This window comes from Lynx rufus, unplaced genomic scaffold (genome assembly GCF_022079265.1).
Source record: "Lynx rufus isolate CCGP_SWC_20201006 ecotype Redwood Valley unplaced genomic scaffold, mLynRuf1.p SCAF_3, whole genome shotgun sequence".
NCBI classification, from domain to species: domain Eukaryota; kingdom Metazoa; phylum Chordata; class Mammalia; order Carnivora; family Felidae; genus Lynx; species Lynx rufus.
This window is the reverse complement of record NW_025814845.1, coordinates 169960125-169987128: the sequence shown is the minus strand read 5'-3', so window position 1 is coordinate 169987128 and position 27004 is coordinate 169960125. Positions and strand designations below refer to the sequence as shown.

The following is a 27004-nucleotide window of genomic DNA, read 5'->3' as shown; positions in this document are numbered from 1 at the left end:
CTGGCAGGTTCCTTTCCACGGCAGCCAGACCCACAGGCCACCCAGATGCATGAGCCATGGGTCTTGGTAGCTGCTCAGAGACTGAGCACTGAGGCACTGACGAAGCGGCTTGATCTCTTGAACTGCTACTCAAGGCTGGAATGGGAAGGCAGGCGTGTTCAACTGTTTGTGGGACATTAACATTCTACGCTGACGATCAGAGTCCTCTAGGCCCAAGTCACACAAGACTCAAAAATACAGAGGCAGCAGAGGCGCAAGGAGGGACCCGACTTATCCCACCGTAGCTGATTTTGAAAAAATGCCCCCAGCACGTGACTAGCAATACAACCCCTGTGGTTACAGTCCTGCGAATGGACAAGTGACGAGAGAGCGGTGCGTTCTTAACCCTAAGAAGGGAGCTTTAAACATGGAATCGTGGGGTGCCTGGGTGGCTCAGTCGGTTAAGTGTCCGACTTCAGCTCAGGTCATGATCTCGCGGTCCGTGAGTTCGAGCCCCGCGTCGGGCTCTGTGCTGACCGCTCAGAGCCTGGAGCCTGTTTCGGATTCTGTGTCTCCCTCTCTCTCTGACCCTCCCCCGTTCATGCTCTGTCTCTCTCTGTCTCAAAAATAAATAAACGTTAAAAAAAAATTTTTTTTAAACATGGAATCGTGTGTTTGGGGCTCAAATTTAGCCTTTCCCACTTATGACCTATGTAACTTGGAAGTAAATCACCTAAGCTCATTTGGTCTTCTTTTTTTTTTTTTTTTAACCATAAAATGGGCTAGAATCAAGTAATATATGTGAAGGGTACACAGGAGATTTCAAATAATGATTGACCCTGAATCCTGGATGCTCTGTTGACCCCAGCTATTTCTGAATACAGTTGTCAGAGCCTGTAACAGTTAAGTAAATAGGATAATGAGCTGTATTTTAACAGGTCTCAGAAGTAGATCCAAGAGTCCTGAGGTTGGAGAAGTAGGGTAATAGGGGAGGGGAGAAAAATCATGTATGCACAAGTTGAAGAAATGTAGAAAATGAAACTAAAAGGCAAAGAGATCATCAACAAAACGAATGAAGGAACCACCCCTGTCTTGTAAAAGGAGCTGGTCAGGAGAACGAACCCCAGCCCACATAAATTCATGAATTGGCGGCTTTCTCACTTTCATAAGGTCAGTAATGTCTGGAACCTATGTATCTGCCTGAGCTAATCGGAAGATTAATGAAGTGATAAACTCTTTGGAGGTTACTGGAGACCTAATCAACAGGCTAAAAATATGGTTTACTCTTCTTGTAAATTTGGTTTTCATACACTGCAAACAACAGTCCCAGTTAGGGAGCATGGGGAGAAAGAGAATGAGTCTGATGCGGATTTAAAATCCACTGTTCGAATAAAAGTTGATACGGTCCCAGGCCTCAGAAAATGTGACTTCCGATGTGCTGTCTCTTTCCGTCTGTTTGGCAGGGAAGTCTCCTCTTCCCTGATCATCTGTCATCTCCCTGACACACATCCAAGCGCAGGGTCTGGCCTAGGAAGGGACTGCCAAATTTTTCCAACAAAATTAAATGCCTTCCAACGCGAAAAAGAGGGCAGGAAGCATTATTCTTCGACAACTCCAAGATCAAAAGCTGATGGCAAGGGATGGCCTTAGCATGAATGCGCCCATCTCTTTCCCAGTCCTCAGCGAACTCATCCCTCGTTTACCTGTTGCCGTGATCAATTTTGGCTGTGACCTTCTTCTTGAGCTCTGCCAGTTCATCCTTGGGGAGCGTTCCAGACAGGATCTGGGACCGCCACTCAATCAGGCTATAGGTCATCTGCTGCAGCTGGCGGAAAAGTGTGACCTTGTTGTTCTAGGATGGGAAAGTGAGGCGGAGGAAAGAACAAAAATATGAAGGTGTGATGGAGGATGGAAATATCTTTTGACTTGGCTCTTACTGTATAAGGTGTTACTGAAGCCATTCGTTTTGCCATGAAGTTGTGAACTTCAAAGGGATCTTTTAAAAATAGGGACGGCTTTGCTCTAGGCCACTCCCACTCCCTACCCTATTTCAACTTTCGAATCAGATAAGCCAGTGTAGAATGGATGACTATTCTTAACGCATAAGTATGTCAAATCATCCATGTACCCTAAGTTCAGCCATGTCCCACCTCTGTTTTCAACCCTCCAGGGATTTCCTCTGTCTTCCAGACACAGCAATCACACTGTAAACTCCCTCCTATCTTGGGTCCTGCCCACATTCCCAGCTACATTTTGCACCAATCTCTACTTCAAAAATCTACACTCCTCCCATTAAAAGCTACGCCCATTTCTCTGGAGTGCTCCAGAGCCTCTCAATATGGTACTTCCCCTACCTGGAACCCCTTTTCCCTCTTCCCCCCCAAACTCCCCCCCCCCCATTTCACACCTCCTCACACGCTATGAGCTCCGCCAACTGCTAATTCTTACTTCTTTGGTCTCAACTTAGAAGTCTCTTGCTTGAAACCCTAACTGTGGGCTGGCTATCCCTACCATTGCTCCTGGGATTGACTCTCATCATGTCACTCAGAACCTGGACCACCCTGGCCCATTTGACTCTCTTCTTAAGACAGTCAGCTTCTACAGGACGAGGAGCTTGTTCATTTTTGTATCCCTAGGAGCTGGTGTAGGGTGGGCGTTCTATAAAATGTGCCACATAAGTAAATTATGGATGGAGAAAGAACTGTTATATCAGAGATAAAGGATAGTGGAAAGTCAAATGGAAAATATTATTTAAAGTCCCCACAAAACTGTTAGACCATCCCGAAAATTGTTAGACCTACAATAATTAAACCGTTATTCTGGGCTTCGGTAAGAACTTCTATACCTGAACCAAACGAACTTATGACTAACTAATTATATGTACCTCTATCATTTTAAGAGGCAAGTATCTGATGTCCAAGCCATTAAGACCTTGATTTTATCTAAATGATTAATATATGATTATATATGTAAATAATATATATCAATTATTTATACAATATTATTTACATAAATAATGAACATAGAATATTTCTATACACAGGAGATAATTTTAAATTATGAAAAGTGCCAGAAGAAAAATAAATGGTTGAAATATGATAGGGTGTACATGGGAGAAGGAAGACATTTGAGATACAGTCCTCAAACAAAACCGTTTTGTGGATCGCTTTTCACATGTTTATTTAAAATAAAAACTTGCACAATTCCAATCACCCCATAAATACTACAAAATCACTTCTTTTTTATTTATAGGTGAAAAGTCATGATATATTTATGTAACTATACATTTTCAAATTATAGGAACTATTTTTATCTGTTGTAAAGACAATGCAACTCCCCCCCCCCACACACACACACACACGCACATACACAAAGAAAATTGTCAATGGCTGTACAGCATGTTCTTTTGTGATGTTCTTCTACAACAATCCCTGGGGCAGATTCCTGGGCAAGTTATCAAGTACAATCAAGATACTGAAAACACCCAAGGTACTCCCGAACAAAGAGCAAACACAGAGCGAAGAGCCCTCGGTGCAGAAGTTGGGCCAGGACAGGGGGAGACAGCAGTGAGATTAGCAGAGTGTGATAAAAGCCCTAAAAGAAGTTCAACGTCCTGTGAGAACATTAAGGAGAGAGTCGAAGAACTGGCTTATATGCTCCATTAACACTATGGATCCGAAAAACACAGAACTCGAAACCTGCTTAACATTTTGCAATTAGCTACCTCTCATGCTTTTGGCATTTTCTGAATTGCCTCTTTCTCATCAGTCAGTCTTTTGAAAAGCATAAAGATGAGACTTTAAAAAGTTTCATTTTTAATAAGCAAAGGTAAAAACCCTGTTTTTTTTCCCCACGTAATTCTATATAAAATATTGCCATCCCCTTGTCTTTCAACTTCACAAAAGGAATGAGAAATTGAGGCTGTAAAATTTTGCCTTTCAAAGCTGCTGGGCAAGAAAGGGATCTTTTTTTTCTTTTTTTCTTTCTTGCAACCTATTTGTCTACTCTTACTTAGCTGTTTTGGTGGGTTTTAAAAAATTCTAATGAAGATATTATTTCTCGTATTATGATAAAAAAATAAAGGGCTCAGACTCAGGGGATCCCTTCTGAGAGAGAGACAGTGCTTTGTGGCACATGCTCACAAGTTCTTGGTCTCAATGATATCAGACACTATCCGGGGCGATTTAATTATTGCCTGTCCATATCAGCCTTCTTTGCCAAGTTCCCCCACCCCCCAAAAGAAGGATGAAGACAGCCATTCTTCTGTGATTCACTGTGCCCAATTAATTCTGAATAGACAAGCTGGAACACACCAAAGGAAGCCACTTCCCCATTTACTTTACGGACGTGAATTTCTGAAATTGTTCTAAGTAGGATGCTCTGGGCAACAGCTGGACCCTGACACTTTATGGGTTCCTGGGAAGCCCGTGAGGGCAGGTGAGGAGAAAACCGAACCCTCCCCACAAGCCCCTGAGCCAACGACCCAAGTCTCCACCTGTTCTGCCTTCACACACCTCTTCCTGTCTTCTTTCCTAAATCCTACACTGCCCAAGCCTGCCTGTTGCAGAGTACCTTCTCTGTTATCATTAATCCCAACCTTTTTTTTTTTAATATTTTAATGTTTACTTATTTTTGAGAGACAGAGAGACAGAGCACAAGCAGGGGAGGGGCAGAGACAGACAGGGAGAGACACAAGATCCAAAGCAGGCTCCAGGCTGTCAGCACAGAGCCGGACGTGGGGCTCGAACTCGTGAGGCGTGAGATCATGACCTGAGCTGAAGTCGGACGATTAAGTGAGCCACCCAGGCACCCCAGCCTTTTTTGCATTAGCCGCCGCTGTCACATAATTTAAGAGAGCAGGGAATTTATTTAACAATCTCTCTGATCCTCTCTGCAAAACTCAGCACAATCCTGGGACGGGAGTGACTCAAGAATGAATTTTGACAGCTCAGATGTAAAACAACACTCTGATTTCAATTTCAGGTGCAGCTGCGTGAAATAGAGAACTCGAAATAGTCTCCGACCAGACAATATAGGCATTCCTGCCCTTGCTTAGAAGGTCTCCCTCTTTTTCGCTTCGAGATCTCGAAGGTCTCACTTTTTACATTTCTATTATGAATGGTTTTCTCGCGCATGCTCTTTCTCTAAGAATTTCTAGAGATAAAAACAAAGTCGCAAGAAAAAACAGCTTTGCCTTCAATAGTGGCAGGGATAGAGAAGCCCCCCATTGAGTATTTTAGAAATCCTAGGGGCCAATGAGACAGTGACGCCACCTCCCTGGGTGTCAGAAAACCTGGCTTCTGGTCACTTTCCCAAAGAATGCAGAAGACAAAGACTTTTCTCTGGTCCTCCACCTCTCCATCAGCAAAGGAATAGCTCCTCTGTCCAACAGCCTTTCCCCTTCTGTGCCCATTTTGATTCCGAGACCAAAGCGCTGGACAGAAAGTATGGGGACTTGGTCACGACTTCTAATTCTGTCACTGGCTCGCGAAATGACTTTCAGCAAATCACTCCCTCTGAGATACACGCCCATCTGTAAAACAAAGGGACTGGGTCTGGGATCCATTCCCGGGGATGAGCGTCTGTGAGTCTATGGCCGAGATGTTAAACTTAATTACTCTTCTAAGCAACTTCCTGATTGACCGTATCCGACTCTGACCATCTCACTCCTGATGGGCTCACACGCTCTATCGAATTCCACCCGGGTAGATCTCTCTGCCGTGACTCTCCTGGCTTTGCCCAGTGTCTATAACTCCTGGGGTCTGGAGTGGCCTCTTGGCTCCTGGGCGTCCTCATGCTGCACGGACTCTGCTCTCTGGGCGAACGGGAACCCACGGGGCCCCGGATACTCTTTCTCTCCACGCTAGCGAGGCCTCTTCTCTTTCCCAGAAAAAGGCTCTGCCTGACTAGCAAAGGCTTCATTTTTCAAGACCAGGTTCCAGGAAGGCAATCTTGTGCCGCAGGAAGTAGCGCGAGAAATCCTGAAAGGCAGGCGACCCAGACAGAGTAAAACAAACCCGGGAAAACACCCAAAGCTCGCCCCCTGCCCGGCCCCAGTCACTGCCACGTCCCATCTTGTCTCCCACGAGAGCCACGCCCCAGCAGGGCTTGCAGATGAAATGTCCTGAAAACGAGACACAGTTTTCTATGGGAATTTTCTGTCCTTGGTAATAAGCAATCAGACGCTGGCCTCCAATCATGGGACCGAGCTTAATTACACTTCAGAGCATGTGCCCCGGCAGCCAGTAATAACCACCAGTTCAGAAAGATTAGACTTGAGTAGCTTTAATCTGCGTGGATATGCAACGATGGGAAGAAAGGCGATCCATTGTGTCTGGCAAGTTCCCCGCGCCCACCTCAGCTCTGGGCACTTGCTCCGCGCCAGATTTTTGCAGAACTACATACAGACCAGCTCAAGGTTTTATCGCACTGGCGAATTTTAAACGAGAGATCAGTCCCTTCTATGAGCTACATTTTAGCAATTACGTTCACGTGATTCTACATCACGCATTAACCACCTTCTACCCACCACCAGGCTTGTCTCCTATTTCTTTTCTGTGGGGAAGAAGGGTTAGGTTCAGCCTCCCAAAATTGTATGGGCCAATCAGGCCGGCTGACCAACACTCACTGAACCATTTCTCCAACCGGAAGCTGGGGAGTAGCACGTAGCTAAATCTCGGGAGGGGAGAAGTTCTAGAGTATGTTCACCATCACCAAATATCTCCGAATTTCCAGGACAGTACCTCTTTCGAACATTTCCATCCATCTGTCCCCACAAATACACCCTAACCTGTCAGTTTTCAAGTCCTGATTATTGGTTGAGAAAATGCATTAGAACGTGGGGTGTAGATCCACACGGATTCAAGAAGTGTTGCTGGGTTGTTACTGAAAAAGGGACACCTGGGTATTACCATAGTCCCGTGATGTTTAAATCAATGCGCAGGCGTCCGCCCTTGCGGCTGGAGGAACTCGAGTGGAAGATGTGTTGCTAGAAAGGAAAGAAGTTCAGCTCACTGGATGTACTTTCCCAGGCTGGGGAGAACGAATGATTCTGAGATGCAGCAGAGAAGAATGGACAGAATACGTGTGAAACCACTGACCGAGGGGGTTTAAATTCGCACAGAGCTGGAAGGGAGCCCACCCATCAGCCCCAAGTTGGAGAGCACCCTGAAACGACTTGGGGGCAGCATTCCACAGAAGCAGTGCTGCAAGGGGATAGTTGGGGGCTGTCACATTTTGATGACAAAGTGCCAGGCGGTGTCCTGGGAGTTTTATGCAGATTATCCTACTGAATCCTTACAGCAAGCGTGCAAGGGGTATGTAATATGTAATTACCATTTTAGGTAAGAAAAATAAAACCTAGGGGTCAAAGGACTTGTCTCAGCCTGCAGAATCAGCTTAGTGGCATACCCTGGACCCAAATCCCTGCCTTCAGGATCTGAGTTCTTGCTGTTTCAGTTTGTTTGTTTGTGGTAACAATTACTGGGTCTGCTGCTTTTTGGTTTTGTTTTTGTTTTTGTTTTTTTCCTGAATATAAAAGTACATACCAAGTAAGGGTGCAAACCAGAACGTAAGAACTGGTCACCTATCTGACCCCAGCGTCCACCATCTTGCCATTTCACTAGGCGGCCACCTCCTCATTCACAATGTTTCCCCCTTTCCTGACTCACCACTGAAAACACACCCACTAGACAGGCTCCAGGGGAGAAACAGCGGCGTAGACAAAGCCAGAAACTGTGGGGAATTTGCACTCTGCGTTGGCATGCTTCCCTTTGCATTTCTGGAGTGATCCATGCCTCCCAGACTTGAGTCTACACGAAAGAGGCTCACTATCTGCAGTGAGGAACAGCCTGGTTACTGAGTGCTCAAGGCCGCCCCGCCTAAGATGATAACACAAGGCAAAGGAAGTGGCCTTGGATGGAGAGGGGGCTCAGGGGGCACACACAAGGGAGCTTCAGAGACTCTGAGTTGGGTCAGAGGGATGCCAAGTCAAGGCTGCCCAGAGGGAGGACGTCCAGAGAGGCTACTATTTCAAGCTAGGACAGCAGCGAGAATGATATCTGCAAAGTCCCGGATGTTCAGTCTGCCCCATGATTTCACAGCTGCCATCTCTTTTCATGCTCTCACAACTCCATGGAGTCAGCAAGGCAGATTTTATGTCACTTTCACAGAGGGGCAGAATCCAGATGACGCTTGGAGACGTCAAGTGACTTGCCTAAGAGCTAGGCAGTGCAGGGCCAAGCTTCCCGATTTCTAGCCCAGGGTTTGTCTCCCACAGCCCGCTTTCTCCCCAAAGCATAAAACCGCCATCACCAGGAAAGACAATTAAATGGCAAAGACTGGCGCTAATATTAACAAAGAGGAAAAGAAGGCACATGTGGGTTGTCATCGTTTTTTTCTCTGTGCTTTGGACGAGTGGGTTCCCCTCTCTTCAACGAAACCTTTAAAACATATTTATGGTTATTTCACAAGGGTACAGTGTGACTGCTAAAAATAAATCACAGCTATCCAAATGTCTTCCCTGTCTAGAATAATTACCTGTGTCTACGTGGCTGGGCTTACACTGGTTAGTGGATGGCACCTTCCCCTCATACAAGACTCTGGGTCTACTCCATAAATTTCTCATGAGCACAGACTGAGAAGGAGAGAACCAGTAAATGTGCTGTAGAGAAATATGCACGTTGTAAGAGTCCACAAGTATCTTTACAGATATCAAACAGAACACCCGGTCTCAAAGTCTGAAGGAGGAAATGCACAAGAAAAATAGAAGTATTGACGTGGATTAGTAAAATCCATATTTATCCTTACACAAATTGAAAGACTTTACAGAATCAGAAAAATCAAAAACACTGATAAAACTATGGGTGGGATGGGGAGGGGTGAAAACTACAGATTTGGGGTCCTTTTACCTTTTTTCCCAGTAAAGCGTAATATTTGAGGTTTGCTACTTTGATGCACAAATTTTTAAGAAAGGAATTCAGAAATTCTGCCTGAAGCGAACTGTCAATATTTTAGGAAGGAACAGGAAGAAAAGAAAGTCATGATTAATAATGAACCCATTTTAAGTGGCTTATTTTTTTTTAACTTTTTTTTTTTTAAGTTTATTTATCTTGAGAGAGAGAGAGAAAGAGAAAAGGAGAGAGAATTCCAAGCAGGCCCCACACTGTCAATGCAGAGCCCGATGTAGGGCTCGAACTCACTAACCATGAGATCATAACCTGAGCTGAAATCAAGAGTCAGATGCTTAGCCGACTGAGCTACCCAGGCACCCCTAAGTGGATTATATTTTAATGAATAAGCAAGGATCAAAAGCAGAAGCACATTGCTGAGCCCTATCAATTGATTAAGATTCCCACAATGAATGTGTTTTAGTCACCTATAGCAGCTATAAGACATGTTTAAATATTCACAATTAGCAAAATGATTACTTTATTAGCTGTCAATATTAAGAGAGGAAAAGTTAATCTTGTCCTCTGAGAGAAGACAGAAGTTATTTTCTTTGCCTGCCTTCCTTCCTTCCCTCCCTCCTTCCTTCTTTTTTCTTTCTCTCTTTCTTTCTCCCCTCTCTCTCTCTCTTTCTTTCTGCTATTAAATAGTGAAACGCCCTCATAGGAAATCTTCGCCCTGGGCTTACCACCATTTAAGCAGTACGGGTTTCTGGAAGCCCAAATACACGAATCAGACTTCTTCCTCCCTACTTCACTTATTTATCATTTCTACCAACAATCAACAATCACCTGTAAACATGTGGAAGACACAGATAATGAAGCACAATCGTTGTGTCTCAACAAGAAAGTCGACCGCGTCCATATTCTCCACTCTCTGACATTACGACGTTAAAGATCTCATTTCCCAGTACGAATTATCCGGTACGTGTCACCACGCACCAATTTCCAGAAGGAATGCATTAAGGCAGTAACCCGTGTATATGCAATTCTCATCTATCAAACTTGTTGCGCATCCAACACTAACTGATCAATTAACCAGAACCAGAGAGTGCTTTCAACAGACATATCGAATGATTGATGTCGGCCAATGGGCTTAAAAGGGCAGGTCTGTCCTCCCGGAGTTCCTGATTTAAGAACCTACAGGTAGCTCACCCCTCAATTACACATAAAGAGATCAAAAGATCACCGGCATTACAATGCAGTATGCCCTAAGGGCCGGATGATGGCTTCAGTAAGTGCTCCAGCGGTCCAAAAGGAAACGTTATGGATTGGTGTGGTTAGAAGCCACACGATAAGGAAGAACGAACTTGAACTAGGCCTTGAAAGATGGGCAGGCAGAGAAAAATCCTGTGCTTGTCCACAGAAGGGGTTGGTGATTTCTGCTGCTGTGATCCATCATGGGTAACACCAGCCCAGGATGGAAATGGAATCATACATTAACTCTTAGAAGTTATGCTAGAATGAGCTTCTGATTACTGTTTTTAATATTAAGGGTCTACAGGGAGGTGTTCTCCATAAGTTATTAAGATCGGCTTTTGAGAGTTCAAATGAAGAGTCAACACATGACTGAACAAAACCCTAAATAAACAAAGTCACATAAAGGAAAGAGAATGGCTTCCAGGACATCGGGTCCAGTCTCCTCCCTCACTGCACTCATGCATGCATCGAATGAGAGAATAAGCTTTCACCGTGAGAATTCCCGGTCAGCCGGGAAAGATACTAATGGAGGCAGGACCTAGTGACGCTCACTTACCTCCGGGTCTCCAAGAAAGAGGGAACGTCAGCAAAGGATATTTGTGCATTCCGATGTCAAGGAAAGAGCTTCCTGGTGTGGGACACAGATGCAAACTTGCTGCCCGGGGACTTTGAGCATTCCTGGCCTCTTGCAAGACAGCTGCCCCCGGGTGTTCTCAGCCCGATAATATTAAAGGTCACATCTACCTCGTCCTGATTGCAAACCTACACACAACTTGTGATTATGGTTTATCGTGGAGACAATGGGCTGGTTCCTGTGTAATTTCCCATTGCACTAGTGTATCTTACTAGCACTATGAGGTCAAACCACTGTCGAGAGAAATAGTCCTTCGAGTTGGCCTCAAAGAGAAGACTTAAGACCGTGACTTGCGGTCTTAACTTGCGGGGGGTCGGTAAGGTACGCTGGCTGCCGTGTGCCACCCTTACGGGAGTCCTCACGTGGCTGGGCGGTGAAACACTGACAAATTCCTATTCACTGGGCTACACATCAAAAGGCTAAGAGCGTTTCCACTGTTCCTTCCACCATCTCGTGTCATCAATGACCCTACCCCAGGACAATGAGAATATGATGGTTATCAACCACCGTATGGTCCATTATACGGACCTTTTTCTTTTTCTCTCACCAATTTTATTCAGCATTGTAGGAGAGGTTCCAGACAGTGCAAAAGACCAAGAAAAAGAAATAAAAGGCATTAATTTTGGGAAAAGAAGCAGACAACAAGATCCTGTATTTATAACACCCTATGGTTCTTAGGCTACCAAAAGCACAAACAACAGAACCAAAAAATAGGAAAATCAGACTTCTTCAAAATTAACAAGTTTCGTGCGTCGAAGAGTACCATGAAGAAAGGGAAAAAACAACCCACAGAGTGAGTTTTCAAATCATATCTCTGACAAGAGACAAAATGTCCTTACAAGTCAATCATAAAAAGGCAAATAGCACAATTTTAAGATGGGTAAAATACGTGAACGAACATTCCTACAAAGAAGATATCCAAATGACCAAAAGGCACATGAAAAGATGCTCACGGTCATCAGCCACCAAATCAAAACCAAAGTTAGATACACTTTACACACACTAGCATGGCTATAATAAAAAAGACAGGGCACTTGGGGGGCTTGGTCGGTTGAGCCTAAGTCTTGATTTGGCTCAGGTCATGATTCCAGGGTCATGGGATAGAGCCCTCCACTCTCAGTGCGGAGCCTGCTTGAGATTTTCTCTCTCCCTCTCTCTCTGTCCGTCTATCTTTCTCCTCCTCTCTGCCCTTCTCCCCAACTCATGCTCTCACTCCCTCACTCTCTTTTTATGGACTCCATCAGTGTGTCCCCCATCCTCTGGTTTCTGGCTGAGGTACGGGGGGTTCCATACAATGGAACACAACAATGGTTGCACCCTACTCCATGCAGAGAGCTCATATGTTGCTGACACCTTGCAGCAGAACAGACAGGACCAGAAAATAACGCCACCAGCTTCAAGACCCGGGGAAAGCTCACCACATAGAGCTTGCGCCAGATGACAGCCCATTCTCGCAGGGTCGACGTGAGCTCCTGCACCAGTGGGAGCTCACCAGGGATCACGGTCTCGTGCTGCCTAAAGAGAACCAGACAGAGGCTCGTGTTACTCTGGGTCGGTCATCCCTCCTTTTCTTGACAGAGGTCATATTCCCCACAGGTCAAAGACGGGAGTGGGGCTGGTTAGGCTGGAGACAAGACCAAACTCACCCGTTGTGGGGAAATTTGTTTGGAAGACTTTATTACCCCTAGGCATCTGAAGGAAAGAGAAGGACCTTAGCGCTACAGCTCTCAAAAGGAATCATTTCTGCAATGAGATGGACCCATGGCCCAGCCTGGACTGCCCCATTTCGGATCGTTACAGGAGCAATGGTTATCAGCCACTGCTGGCTTCGGTGATTCCAAGGGATGGAAGCCCCAAAGCCAGTATTTTAGCTCGTTCTGCCAAGCAACCGTTTCATTAGGGAGAGAGGGTGAAGTGTTCATGGCACAGGGGTCGTGGGGCTTGTAACCTCAACCAGGACCTGCTGCTAGGGACCGAGGCAGTGCTCTCTTATGAAGTGATGCTCAGGATTCTTATCTGCTGCCTCGCTGCACTGAAAACGCATACAAACCAAACTCCTCACTCGCTCACAGGAGACTTACAACAAAGCGGGCCCGATATCTATTCACATCAATCCTCTGCTATTTTTATGATGAGCAAAAGGAGAAAAGGAGAGTAAGGGCAAGCGAACAAATGGCAAATAGTGGTAGGATTGCCAGACTTAATTAAGACTACAAGACGCCCGGTTAAATTTGGATTTCAGACAGATTAAAATAATCCATAATCTATAATCTGCATTATATTACATATGTAATATATATGACATAATATATAAAACATATAATTATATAATTAAAATTATAATATTTACTATATATAAATTATGTAATATATATTATATATAATTATAATAAATATGTCACCTATAGTATATATTATATTTATGTTTGCTATATTATTATATATTGATATTTATTAATATTAATATATTATATATCATGTTATATTATATAATATACCATATATTATATTATATATGTTGTATATACAATTATATCATATATAATATATGTATTATATGTGATATATGTGTATATGTGTATATGTATATGTGTATACGTATATACAATAATTGTATATGTATATGTGTATACGTATATACAATTATTGTATATGTATATGTGTATACGTATATACAATTATTGTATATAATTGTATATACAATTATATAATATATATCATATATATGATTATATCATATAATATCATATATTATATAATTGTATATACAACATATATAATATATATAATATGTATAATATAATCTAAAATAATTTTTTTAGTACAAGTATGACTCGTGAAATACCTGGGTCATATTTACTGTAAACAAGTACTTGCTGTTATCTGATTTTCACCTGGGCACCCTGCATTTTTACCTGTCAGCCCTAGTTAATGGGATCATGCCTCCCTGCGTGCCCTTTCGCCAGCGTGACAATGGAGGCTTCCCCAGGGATGGCCCACTAGAAGGAAGCTTCTCCGGAAGGGCAGGATGCCTGGTTTTCAGCCCTGGTTCTGCTACTGAAAAGTAGCCGTGTGAACTGGGGCATGTCTCCACCTCTCGTCTATAAAACACGGATGCAGAACTGACGACCGAGACTGTCCTTTGATGCCTTGAGCCTGCGTGACTCTGATCCGTTCCACTCTCTATGAGCCCTGGGATGCCAGGCTCTCCTTCCCTCCTTAACTCTCCGGCCCCTGGGCTCACCAACCACACCGTGTCTCTCTCTTCCACTTCAGGCCGAGCGTCTTACTCCTCTTAGTGGCCACAGAGGAAGTACTTTCCAGGACACACGGCAGGGTGGATGAAAAATAAGAACATCCAAAACTTGATGGATATTATCTGCAGGCCACGTTCAGACACATTGTTTCATAATTTTTCATTAAGCTCAACCAACGTAGGGCCAGATTTATCGCCCCCAATCTGCACTGGAAAAGTCCAAGGTGCAGTGAGGCTACCTGACTTGTCTAAGCTTTAGTGCTGGTTACTGTAGGGATGCAGCTTGCCCATCTCTGTCCCAAGGGTGACAAACTGGGGGCTCTCAGATCTTACCCGCAAAAGAGTGCCAAAGCTTCACGTATGTGCACACATGAGCACGCAAACACTCAGTGAGCGGACAGCACAAAAGGAAGGTAAGGGCCCTTCATTCATTCATTGCCCGTCTTTAGGATTCTAGGGAAGGATGCCAGGGAGGGACAATTGTAACAGAAAGAACCACGTCAGGAAAAGGTTTTTATTCACTTCCCTCTCATATGAGAAGAGAGAAATCCTGCGCAAAAGAAACTCTTTAATGATAATTTGACATCTTCACCAACTTCTAGGAGCATTCCTGGAATTGGAACTTACCCTCGGTCTTCCACGGTTGCCTCCTTCAAATGGATATACGTTTCAGGGAAAATCCCCTACAGAGAGAAGAACTTTGGTTATGCGGCTATACGAATCTCAGCGTAAAGAGCACAGAGGGCATCAGGAATGAATGAGGAAGAAACAGGATGCCTGGACAGTGGCTAGAGTTTGCGGCCAGGCTTGCGGGAGGCCAACCATCCTGACTGGCACCTAAACGAAAGCATGGCTGAAAAGACAGAAATTAAGAGCTGGGTTCCCAGAGCCTAGGAGAGATGCTTCCCCAGTGGACAGGCAAACATGTCCGGGTCAGCTCAGGGCCGCAGTAATGTCAAGGACTTTCACAGTGAGATCCTACAACCCTCCAGATCGTACCATGAAATGCTTCCCTTTAAATGGTTTCACATAATTAGTGACATGGAGGGCTATGTACTTAGTGGCCCATAAAATTACAGTGATTTTCTAAAACAATCCCTGTCAGCACTTTTACTTAAACCAAATGTGCCCCAAATCAATTAGTTCTAATTATCCAGTCTCAAATGGCTCTCCATTCTATATTCCTAAGAGGCGATTCTCCATCGCTATTGTGACATTGCCCATGGGAGAACCAAGGCCCAGACGGACCCAAGAGAAAGACTGGAAACCAATCAGTAGAAACTGAAGAAGCGAAGATCAGATCTAACCACCAGAAAGCAGGTCATGGATCTGAGTTTTGCTAAATGCCAACGGCTTCTATTGTTTAACTGGGTGATACATTCATCAAGAAATGGAGAAACTGCCATCTGGAAAAGGCATTGCTGCTCTTTGTTTTAAGGGCAGTGTGCACGCCAGACCAGTAGAAGTCGGAAAAGAGCTCATTTAATGGGCACCACTGGCCCAACTGCTCCCAGCCCAGCACCTGCAAAGGTCAGTGCGACCCTGTAGACGTTCTGTGTCGGGAGTGGCTGACCGCAAAGGTGGGAGAGGAATATCCTCCTACCTGGGGGACCGGGTCAAAGACGTGTATGTACCCAGCGATCCTTAATGCATTCAGTGACCGACCACTGGGGTCAGTGTGGTGTCCGGTTTCGTGTGCTATGTTTGCCTGAATAATACTCTTCTTTCTCCATTTTAGCCCTTTGTCAACAAAACAGGAAACAGCAAGAAAATGTGAGATGGAGCTGTTCCCACAAGTGGTGATGGCAGGAGAGATCCTGCCACTGCTTGAGTCAAAGGCAAAATGGCCATCCTTTCCTGCCAGGCAGGAAGAACCCCAAAACAAGTACATTACCTTCCCCACCATAGGGTGTCTAAGTAAGGAAGTACCACGCCAGTCTGTTACTGAGCAGCCCCAGAACACACACAGGAGCAAGGGGACGCTGACCTCTTTCATTACAGAGGAAGGACTCAAAGTCATGTTGGGAAACCGATCAAATGGTTAAAAACAAACAAAAACGGGAAGTGGGAAGTTAGTAAGTGATGAATCACTTAAAGCAATAGTTACGTGGAGCCATATTTGTAGGTTAAAATGCGATGTAACACTGCTAATCCCAAGGAATATCCTCACAGCAGATTTTTCTCATCAAGGAGGATAACGGACCAGCTAAAATTTTTGGGCGTTCGTAATCTGATGACTGGTCTCCTCCTAACAACTGGGAGAAGTCCAAATCAAAGTCAGAAGCATGTGAAATAAAAACAGTGACTTATTTTGTAACATCTAAGCAGACTACCAGCAGATGACTTATGCTAAATTTACAGACCTGACGGTTTTCCTGTTAACAGAATATTTGTTTCGTTGCATTACCACTCTGTTCTCTGTAGGCATCCTCCTTCCATGAGAGCATATGCCCACCTACGGCCATGTAATTGCTCTGGTAAATCTGAGCCTTGTAGAACTTTTCCTATGCCCATCTGATACACAGAAAGGCAGGATGGGGTCCCTATGCGGCTCAGTCAGCTAAGCGTCCGACTCTTGATTTCAGCTCAAGTTATGATCTCACGGTTCATGAGCTTGAGCCCCGCATTGGGCTCCTCGCTGAGAGCTCGGAGCCTTCTTGGGATTCCTTCTCTCCCTTTCTTTCCCTCCCCACTTTCTCTCTCTCTCTCTCTCTCTCTCAAAATAAATAAACTTAAAAAAAAAAAGGCAGGATAAACTTGGGGGATAGGTTACTGATTTAAAGCCTATCTCATTTTTGGCTTTCCTTTCTCAATGCAACTTAACTCACTTCAGTAAAAAAATGAACTAATGACTTTCTAGATATTGCCCTTATCCACACTTCCACAATCATGCCGGGATCAATAATCAGTTTCTGCAAAGCTCTTGGCTTCTTCAATTTGTAAAACCACAAGCTCATTTTATCACTGCTCTAAATGGCTAGGTTGGCTGATAAATGACACCCAAAATTTCCATTAAAATAATAGGCCTTTCAAAGAGTTCCTCCCCCAAAGACCGTCAAAGGCAGGAAAACAGCATTACAAGGGCGTTTCAAATAGGCTGGATCTCTTAATGAAAGGGAGTCAGAAGCTCAACATAATTCATGATGACTATCTGAATTCCCTAGATTCTTCCTGGAGTTCTCCACCAAGAAGATACTTCAACTTAAAAATCAACAAGTAAATGCCAGGTCCTTGTTTGTCCTCCCATTTCATTGAAATGCAACGTTGAATTATCACCAACTTAAAGGAAGCTCTTCCTGAAATCATTCTTCATAAGGCTGAGATTTAAAGTTTAAGGATTTTAAGAAAATGAAGACAAGAAAAAAAATTGAAAAACACACCCGGAACTTGTCATTTAGATCCTAGCAAAGCACTCCATTCACTCTTCAAAGACGACAAGGGCACTAGTTAAGACGGATTTTGATCTATTAGGACATCACAGGATGCCTTAGAAACCGCGGTCCTCTATGCGCAAAAAGGATCCTCACATTCTGTAACTCTCTGAAAGGGGAGAGTGTGGTCTGGGAGCTTGTTTCAACATGATTCACAATCACCAGTTAAAAATCAAGAATTGTGTTTGTTCTTTAAGTTCATATGACCTTATCTGAGAATGGGTTTTGGCTCATTTTTTTTAAGTTAGCATTTTTTTTTTTAAAGATTGGGGGTTAAGTGGCATAAGTATTCTTGCTCTTTAATAAACTCAGAACTTCAAAACTGTTAACTCCAATCATGTTTTGAAATAACTATCGTTTGGGGCGCCTGGGTGGCTTGGTCGGTTCAGCGTCTGACTTCGGCTCAGGTCATGATTTCACGGTCCGTGAGTTCGAGCCCCGCGCGAAAGCCTGTTTCAGATTCTCCGTCTCCCTCTCTCTATGCTCCTCCCCTGTTCATGCTCTGTCTCTCTCTGTCTCAAAAATCAATGAACGTTAAAAAAAAAATAAAAAAAAAAAAGAAATAACTATCGTTTCTCTAATTGTGAATAAAATAAACACTGATAGGGCTGACCCCATACCAAGCGGCAGGAGTGTCTATAAACCGAGTACAAAGATCCTAAAAGGACGGAAGGTCTTGGATTTAGTCTTATCATGCTTTCATTCACACAAGAACATCCCTGTCGTACATCCCTATTTGAAGGTCTGGAGAACTTAAAGCCAGCAAGAGATTAAATGAAAATAGTTAAGCTGGAAATGAAAACATGTGGCACAAGAATCAAACTATGGGCAGAAAAATTCAGCATCAGGATTTGGGGTGGGATAAAAAGAACCAAAATTGTGGGAGTTGATACTCGTGTTATGAGCAAACACTCCTTTATTTTGGAAGATTATGAAACTGTCAAAGTTAACAAAATGCGTGTGTGTGCGTGTGTGTGTATGTGAAAATACTGCGTATGACATAAAAGCCAAATATACAAACAGCCTGACCAAAACAGTGGTTTCTAATGCCCTACACTTCGTAGAAAGGGGCTTCTCTAAGCGCTGAGCTCTCTTGAGAGTCATGTGCCCAGATTACTTGTATCTCATGCTGTGTTTGAAAAATAAGAACTGTGGGTTTTGGGTTGTTGTTGTTTTGTTTTGTTTTGTTTTGTTCACTTCAATGATAAAATCTGAAATGTTTCTCTTACCCCTTTCCTAATGAGCTCTTTTGCATGTGAACTAACTGGGAAATACTATGGCCCTATCAACTCGGCTCTTTGAAAACAAAGTGCTGACTCCATATGCTCCAGAGGGTGCTGCGTCAAAGGAAAAGCACTGACCAGACCTAAAATTAAATAAGGGGGGTATTAACATAACTAATAGATTTTCTTTAGCTTGCTGATGAGTAGTTTTGGCACTGGGTACAGGAACCTGCTAGGGTCAGTATTTTTCAAACTCTCTGCCCATGATGAGATACATTCTCATGGCAACCCGGTACTTAACTATACATAAAATATAATAATTTAAAATACAGAAAATACATAAACGTATGAGCCGCAAACAAAAGTTGCATGAAACAGGATTTGCCACAGTGTTCCATTTTCTTTTCTACTTTTCAGAGTTTTGGTTCTTGGAAAATGATGGTTAATAACCCACTAAGTTGATTTCATGACGTATTACTGGGGTCGGGAGGTTCCCGGTTTCGAAACAACGACTCTGGCTTATCCATTTTGTGATAAAGGATAGAATCAAGCAGAAATGGGGGGACGCTTTAGTTCTGGGATGTAAGCATTGGAGCCCAAGGATTAAGAAGAAGCACGGGTCCCCCTGAAAGAGACAGCCAACAATAACAATGTCACTGTATCACCACCCTTTTTAGCTTGAGGGACAGAAAGCAAAATGCCCGACACAGTGTGTGAATTCACCTCTGGCCTCTATCCTTGAGGTGGCAGGTAGGAATACGGCCGATGGGACTTGTGCCATTTTACCTAAACATTGAGGTCAGAGAATGTGTTTTCAGGTCTAAAGAAGAACCATCACAGAGAACACAAACGAGGTCTAGAGACAGCAATGAGCAGAAAATGAGTAACACAAAACTAGCAGACAGATTCAAATTAAAAATGGAATGATAAACCATACCTTTTTCGATTTATTTTGGAGGGTATATCCTCTGTACCAACCTGTCAGGGCATAAGAAAACAGTCTTTTATGTTATCTGAGATAATATAAAGATATCAGCAATATACATCCTCCTATTCTATCAGAACATTGGCCTGGAATCCAGGGGGCAATTAGCAGACTATTTAGAAAATGTGCAGTTTGGGTTTATTACACGGTCAAAATTTAGATCTATATGAGAGCTTTATTTTCTCCATAGGTAAAGGATTTAGAATTCAAATAGAATCATGACTCATCTCTGCTCCTTTAGAGAAAGGATAGAACAACAACAACAAAACAAGACGGAGGGCAGGTCAACCTCATAATATCTTAATACCTTAGTCATTCATTGTTTTTGCATGAATGAATAAGACTTTCATTGATATGTATAAATTCAAAAGTCACCCTACACTACTAAATAAAGTAAATACTTTAATCATTTATATAGTCTTTCTCTTATCTAAATTCTCAGGTGAAGAACCACTATTCTACAACAATTAAAAAAAATTTGTTTTAATGTTTATTCATTTATGAGACAGAGAGAGACAGAGCATGAGTGGGGGAGGGGCTGAGAGAGAGGGAGACACAGAATCCGAAGCAGGCTCCAGGCTCCGAGCCATCAGCACAGAGCCCGACGCGGGGCTCGAACTCACGGAGCGCGAGATCGTGACCTGAGCCGAAGTCGGACGCTCAACCGACTGAGCCGCCCAGGCGCCCCTCTACAACAATTTTAAATGGCAATAGCACATCTCACATACACAAACATTTGCACCTAAAAAAGTTGAAATGAACAAATAGTAAAACAATGTTTTAAACAATTCTTGGCAATGCTATATACACCCCCAACAATAGAAAAAAACAATTGTTTGCTTGATGAGGCTTTGAATAAAGGCTTTCACTTCTTTATACAAATTTCAATAAATACACATACACCAATGGATGCTTCTCTACCCTCTATCTGGCAGAGGGAATACACAATTTAATCTGTCCATCAACAGATAACTTACATTAAATATTTATTGGACACCTACTAGAGGTAATTTACTGTAATGATTTTCCTCATTCCCCACGTCCATCAGGCATCAAGCTGGTCATCTTGCCTAAGTAACCCCGGCCGTAAGTGGAATATGTGTGTAAAGCAGCCACATACATACAGTGAGTAGATGCAAACCGTACTTAAAGCTTCAGGCATCTGCCAACAGGGTTCTAGAACCCTCTTGTAATTTGTTCCATGCGAAATCGCCCAGAAAACAGACGCACAATCTGTTCCGGGTGTATTGCAAGAAGAAAGCTGAATTTGAGCACGGGGTTAACAACATTTTCACAAGTTTCTAAGCTGTCAGCATTCAAACCTTTAAAGGATTCGGCTATACTTTTTTTACGGGAAAGAATAGGGTCCTATGTTGTGAAAGCGTTCCAGGTTCGTATCAGGGCCCAAGGTTGGGAAAAAGATATTTGAACAGGAAACCCTGCTCCCAAGTTAGGATGCCAAAGGGCACAAGAGAGCCAGCTGCTAGAACACCAAGCCAGACATCACTGGCTGGTTTTTTCTGCCACGGGACAATGCCTTCGCCTCAATCGATGGCTTCAGCCTCATCCTGGCGTGGGGGAGGGGCAGGCAAGCTGAGAAACAATAGTCTCTTCCAAGCACTTTTCGTCGCCCTGTGTCCTACCAAACCGAGATGGAACCGTTTGGACTTTGCTCCACTGTCAGAGAGGAATTTCTCTGTACTTCTGTAAACAGTATTTTTGTGCAGCCGTTCATCACAGAATTATGCTTTCTAAACCCGTCATTTCGGAAAGCTTTTTTTTTTTTTTTTTTTTTTAAACCTCCTAAATCTTCTCTAGAATTGTGGTTTGCGTCCAGCCCCCAACCAAAGGCACGAAATTATCACACTGGATTTGTAGCACGTTCATTTTGCTTGGTGTTAGGCGGCGGCACAGTACCCTCTCTCTGCAGTTTTCGTGTCACTGTCAGGACTCCGTAAGTTCACCTGCTAATACCTGCAAGGGATATAAATAAGCAAGAACACCGTTTTCCAACTGATCCCAATATTTAAGACAAGAGAAGCATAGGTAAATATGGTATGCTTTTAGGCTTCCAAATGCATCGCAATGCAAAGAGACAGCGAAGGCTACATCAAACGAGCAGCTGTGATTCAGGAGTAAACTGGTGAGAATCTTGGATGCTTTTTAAAATTACTTTTTTTTTGACGTTTATTTATTATTGAGAGATAGAGAGACACAGAGCATGAGCAGGGGAGGGGTAGAGAGAGGGGGGAGACACAGAACCCGAAGCAGGCTCCGGGCTCCGAGCTGTCAGCACAGAGCCAGAAGCGGGGCTCGAACCCACGAACCGCGAGGACATAACCTGAGCTGAAGTTGGTCGCCTAACCAACGGAGCCACCCAGGCGCCCCTAAAATTCGGACATTATTGGGGCACCTGGGTGGCTCATTCAGTTCAGCATCTGACTTCAGCTCAGGTCATGATCTCGCGGTTTGTGAGTTCAAGCCCCGCATCGGGCTCTGTGTTGACAGCTCGGAGCCTGGAGCCTGCTTCGGTTTCTATGCCTCCCTCCCTCTCTCTCCCTCTGGCCTTCCCCCACTTGCACTCACTCACTCTCTCTTTCTCTCTCAAAAATAAACATTAAAATTTTTTTAAAAATTAGTACATTATTAAAATGGAGAGAATGTTGAGGATGGTGAGGCCAGAGAGCTAGTCTTACCTATACGTAGGTGAAATGTCAGTCTCAAACAGTGAGTGTGCAAGCCTGTGAATACACAGAACAGATTGGTGGTTGCCCGGACGCAGGGGGTGGAGGTGAGGGCGAAATGCGTGAAGCGAGTTGAAAGGTACAAACTTCTAGTTATAAAATAATGAAGTCACGGGGATGTCATGTGCAGCAGGGCAACCATCGTTAATAATACTGTGTTGAGTATTTGAAACTTGCTGAGAGAGTAAGTCTTAAAACTTCTCATCACAAGGGAAAAGGGTTTCGCAACTACTATGCTCACGGATGTTAACAACACTTACTGTGATGAACAGTTTGCAATAAACACAGATATGGAATTGTTATGTTGTACACCTGGAAAAAAATGTTGCGCTTCAATCACACCTCAAGAAAACAAAAGCAGGGTGGGGGGGCGGGCGGGGGGAAGAGCTTCTGACAACCATGGTGAACATCAAAAGCGATTCCAGGCAAAGGGTGGTTCTTCCATTCGGGCACCCAGTCATTTCTGTTTTCCTGGGACTGCCCCAATCCAGGATAAAAATCCGTCCCCTCCGAAACGAACGTGCCTGAGAGTTCCTAATTCCACGGGCAAAGTTGCTTCTTTTATCCCGTAGATGTATACATCATCTACGCTGATACAAAAAATAAAAATACAGAAATAAGATGACCTCATATAATGGCAGTACTGAGAAGCGTTCAAGGAGAGGAACATGGTGGGATGACTAGTAACATGGTACATTACTTTAGATAAGGTGATCAAGCTTTCCTTGAGAGAATCGGAATGGAACCAGTCATAAAATGGGAGAAGACAATTAGAAGGTAGTCCGAGGGAGGCATGATTCTCAACCCTGGCTGCCCATTAGATTTACCAGAGACATTTTTTAAATGCCGATGGCTGAGCCACATCCCAAATATTCTGATTTAATTGAATGCAGGTGGGACCCAAGCCGAGCGCTTCTAAAAAGATCCTTGGGTGATGCTGATGTGCAGCCAGGATCGATGGTCAAGGCTATCACGCGCCATGGAGGAACTTCGTTTGTTTTCTAAGCACAGTGGGAAGCCATCGGAAGGTTCTAAATGACATCATCATGCCTTATGCTTTTAAAACATTATGCTGGGGGCGCCTGGGTGGCTCAGTCGGTTAAGCGTCCGACTTCAGCTCAGGTCACGATCTCGCAGTCCGTGAGTTCGAGCCCTGCGTCGGGCTCTGGGCTGATGGCTCAGAGCCTGGAGCCTGTTTCAGATTCTGTGTCTCCCTCTCTCTCTGCCCCTCCCCCGTTCATGCTCTGTCTCTCTCTGTCCCAAAAATAAATAAACGTTGAAAAAAAAATTAAAAAAAAAAAAAAAGTAAAAATAAATAAATAAATAAAACATTATGCTGGCTCTTACATAAGAATGGACTGTGGGAGGTGAGACATAGTGGAAAGAGGAACATCAGGGAGGAGACTAGTAGGTAAAGTGAAAATGGGGAGAGATGAAAAGATGCTGGACCCACTTTGAATCAACAGGCGTTGCTCATGATTTCGCTGGGAACAGCCATGACCCAAGGGATGAAAGGCAAATATTCAAGGGCATTCAAATGCTGGGTTTAAGCAATGGAGTGGCTACAATTAATTCCTCGGGATAGGGAGACTGAAAGGAGGAAAGCACTGGGGAATGGGAGGCAGATTCAGGACACGTATCTTGGCCCTTCTGCTTCCCTTCCTGAACAAGTAAACCCTGAGCCATTTCGTAGGACAGGGCAATTTAGGCATTTGCAAGGGGGGTGGGGGAGGCCATCCACACAGGGACCAGACTGGCAGGGCATGTCAGAGCCCAGGCAGAACAAAGTACGCATCCATAGGGACTAGGGGATCTGCAAGAAGGTGAAGAGAAGGGCATCCATGCCCAGGCCGTGGGGATGGGGAATGGTGAAATGATACGAGTTATCAGAGAGAAGATAGACTGAGGAGAATGTCTGTGCGGGAGAAGGTGTGGTAATCGAGACAGATTATTTCCATACTGCGGAACTGATGAAATCGGTAACTATAATAATTTACTGGAAGCCAGGTTTCTTACTCTGGAAGGGAGTTACAAGAAAGGGAAAAAACCAGAATGAACTCTGAGATGCCGCACTGGAACTGAAGGTGCCCATGTGTACGCGTGCCTTCAAAAACAGGCAGAGAGGTCAAAATCAATGGCTGTGTTAACCTATATTTATACACTCACGCCCGTTATCCCTAGCTCTGCTGATACCTACTAGCTTCTTACTTTTCTAACCCTGATACAGATGATCGCGAGCTCAGAAAAGAAGCTACGGAGCTGGACTGGAGAGCAACCAGTCCTGGATGAAGCAGGAAGGCAGAAGATTCCATGACGAGCAAATGCAGGAAAATGAGTGGAGCTGCAGAATCATCTCGTTTGTCTGAACATACGAGGAGGAGCTAAATACTTCTGTCAGGAAGTCTGGATCTGAAAAAGAAGCAGGTCCACAGAGCACCACGTAAAGAAGACACCTCTAGAGAAACATTATTCAAGACGGGAAATGCAATCAAAGGACATTCCACAGCATCCGCTGTTTCTCCTACATAGACCCAATCATCTAGATAATAACTTTTTAAAAGAAATTATATTGCATTTATACTGGGAGATCTCTCTTCGGCACAGACAGGTATATGTGTGGTTGGTGGGGAGTGTAAGAGAGTTAAATCCTTATCTTCCGTAAGAAGCAGTTACGAAACAAAAATGCAAATGGAAATATCAAGTAACAGAAGCACGGTTCTTTGGAAATGAAAAAGCACATATACTACAAAAACTGGCCGAAAGAGTTGAAAGCGGAACCAGAAACCAAGAGGAGGTGTGACGGGACTGCTGTTTATCATTATAAACTTGCTAGAAACGGCCTGGCCTTTAAAATTATATGCATTTCTGACAAGGATAAAATTGAAAATTAAGGGTAAAAAGTAAAGCTGATAAGCCCTGGTCAGCCAGGACTAGGCAAAGGCAAAATTATAGGGAAAGAAAACAGAACAAGGCTGAGGGTGGCGTTGATACAGAGGGACGCTGGCGAATTTGGGGGGACGGGGGGAGGCGGTGCAGATAGGACTGTTCTGTATCTTACGGAGGCATTTCCCGAGTGCATGCATTTGTCAAAATCTGTACCCCAAACAGGATGAATTCAACTCAGTACAAATGACGTATTTTTTAAAAATGAGAAATGACTCTACGCCCACTAGAATGGTTAAAGTTAAAAAGACTGTACCAAGTGTTGGTACAGATATGGGCAATTAGAATTCTCTCACATTGCGGGTAGTTTCACATCAGATTAAACATACACATGACCTATGACCTAGCAGTATCTCTACTTGGAAGTATTCACCCAAGATCAGTATACGTAAGTGACGGATCACTAAATTCCACTCCTGAAGCTAGTATTACACTGGATTAGTGTTATACAAAGACACGCATAATCCCATTTATATACAGTTGAAGAGCCGGAAAACTTACACATGGTGACCTACTTTGGAGCGGTAGTTGCTTTTTGGAGCGGGAATTGTGTGGAAGAAGGCAACAGGGTGCTCTTTGGGGCAAGGGAAACGTTCTACATCTTGACTGGGAGTATTAGGTACATGGAGTGCATTCATTCATCAACATTCATTGAACTGAATACCTAAGATGAGTATATTTTCCTGTATATGAATTTCACTGCAATTTTTAAGAGCCATGCAAAACTTTACACTATCAAATGAGCATTACAAAGTGAGCACCTCAATGGGGCACCTGGGTGGCTCAGTCAGTTGAGTGTCTTGACTCTGGATTTGGGCTCAGGTCATGATCTCACAGTTCATGAGTTCAGGCCCTGCACTGGGCTCTGTGCAGACAGTGTGGAGCCTGCTTGGAATTCTCTCTTTCTTCCTCTCTCTGTGCCCCTCCCCAGCTCGCTCTCTCTCTCTCTCTCTCTTTCTCCCAAAATAAATAAATAAACTTTACAGGAAGAAACAAACCAAAACAAAGTAAGCACCTCAAGGTGATCTAGAATTCCATGATAATGACATTGCTCCCAAATATTACTGAATATTTTTGTCCGAAAATGCCTCCGAAAGCAGTGAGGCATGTATGAAAAAAAAAATCACAGGACCATTTTTCCACCATTTTTAATTGTGCCTCCTTAAAACATCATTGGTCTTCACTGCTCATTCTGTGCTCCAAAGCGAATCTGAACGAGTTTTGCTATTTCCGAAAGTTCAGCCACAGATCGGAGATTCATTTACTCATTCGACAGAGAGATGCCAAGAGAGCGAGACGTACGATGTCTCCACCCTTCCGAGTCTTGCTTTATGATGGGAAGAAAAACACAAGTATCCGTAAGCCCCAGCAAATAACCAAGTAACTGCACATGGGGCTAAATGGTATTAAGGAAGGAGAGTAATGTGGGGGAGGGATGAGTGGGGGTGGGGCTGCCTTAGAAAGTGTGGTTACAAACTCTCTTGGAGGAGCGACTGGAGCCAAGGATTTACATCACCAACGTGACCATTCATTTATTATACATAAAAACACTGGGGGTTGGGGCGCCTGGGTGGCGCAGTCGGTTAAGCGTCCGACTTCAGCCAGGTCACGATCTCGCGGTCCGTGAGTTCGAGCCCCGCGTCAGGCTCTGGGCGGATGGCTCG

General features: G+C 43.9%; 1 protein-coding gene across 11 annotated transcripts in view; it reads right to left on the bottom strand.

The window, feature by feature from the left end:
- DOCK5 (dedicator of cytokinesis 5) overlaps positions 1–27004 on the bottom strand; it is a 223269-nt gene that overhangs the window by 121367 nt on the left and 74898 nt on the right. For 6 of the 11 annotated variants that reach the window (XM_047090919.1, XM_047090920.1, XM_047090928.1 and 3 more), the window contains exons 3-6: positions 19606–19646; positions 14642–14697; positions 12177–12273; positions 1683–1831 (exon numbers count right to left, since the gene is read on the bottom strand). In XM_047090919.1, the coding sequence (XP_046946875.1) occupies positions 1683–1831; positions 12177–12273; positions 14642–14697; positions 19606–19646 (343 nt within the window). The remainder of the gene's footprint in view (positions 1–1682; positions 1832–12176; positions 12274–14641; positions 14698–19605; positions 19647–27004) is intronic. The other 5 variants (XM_047090925.1, XM_047090926.1, XM_047090927.1 and 2 more) reach the window with 2 other exon arrangements.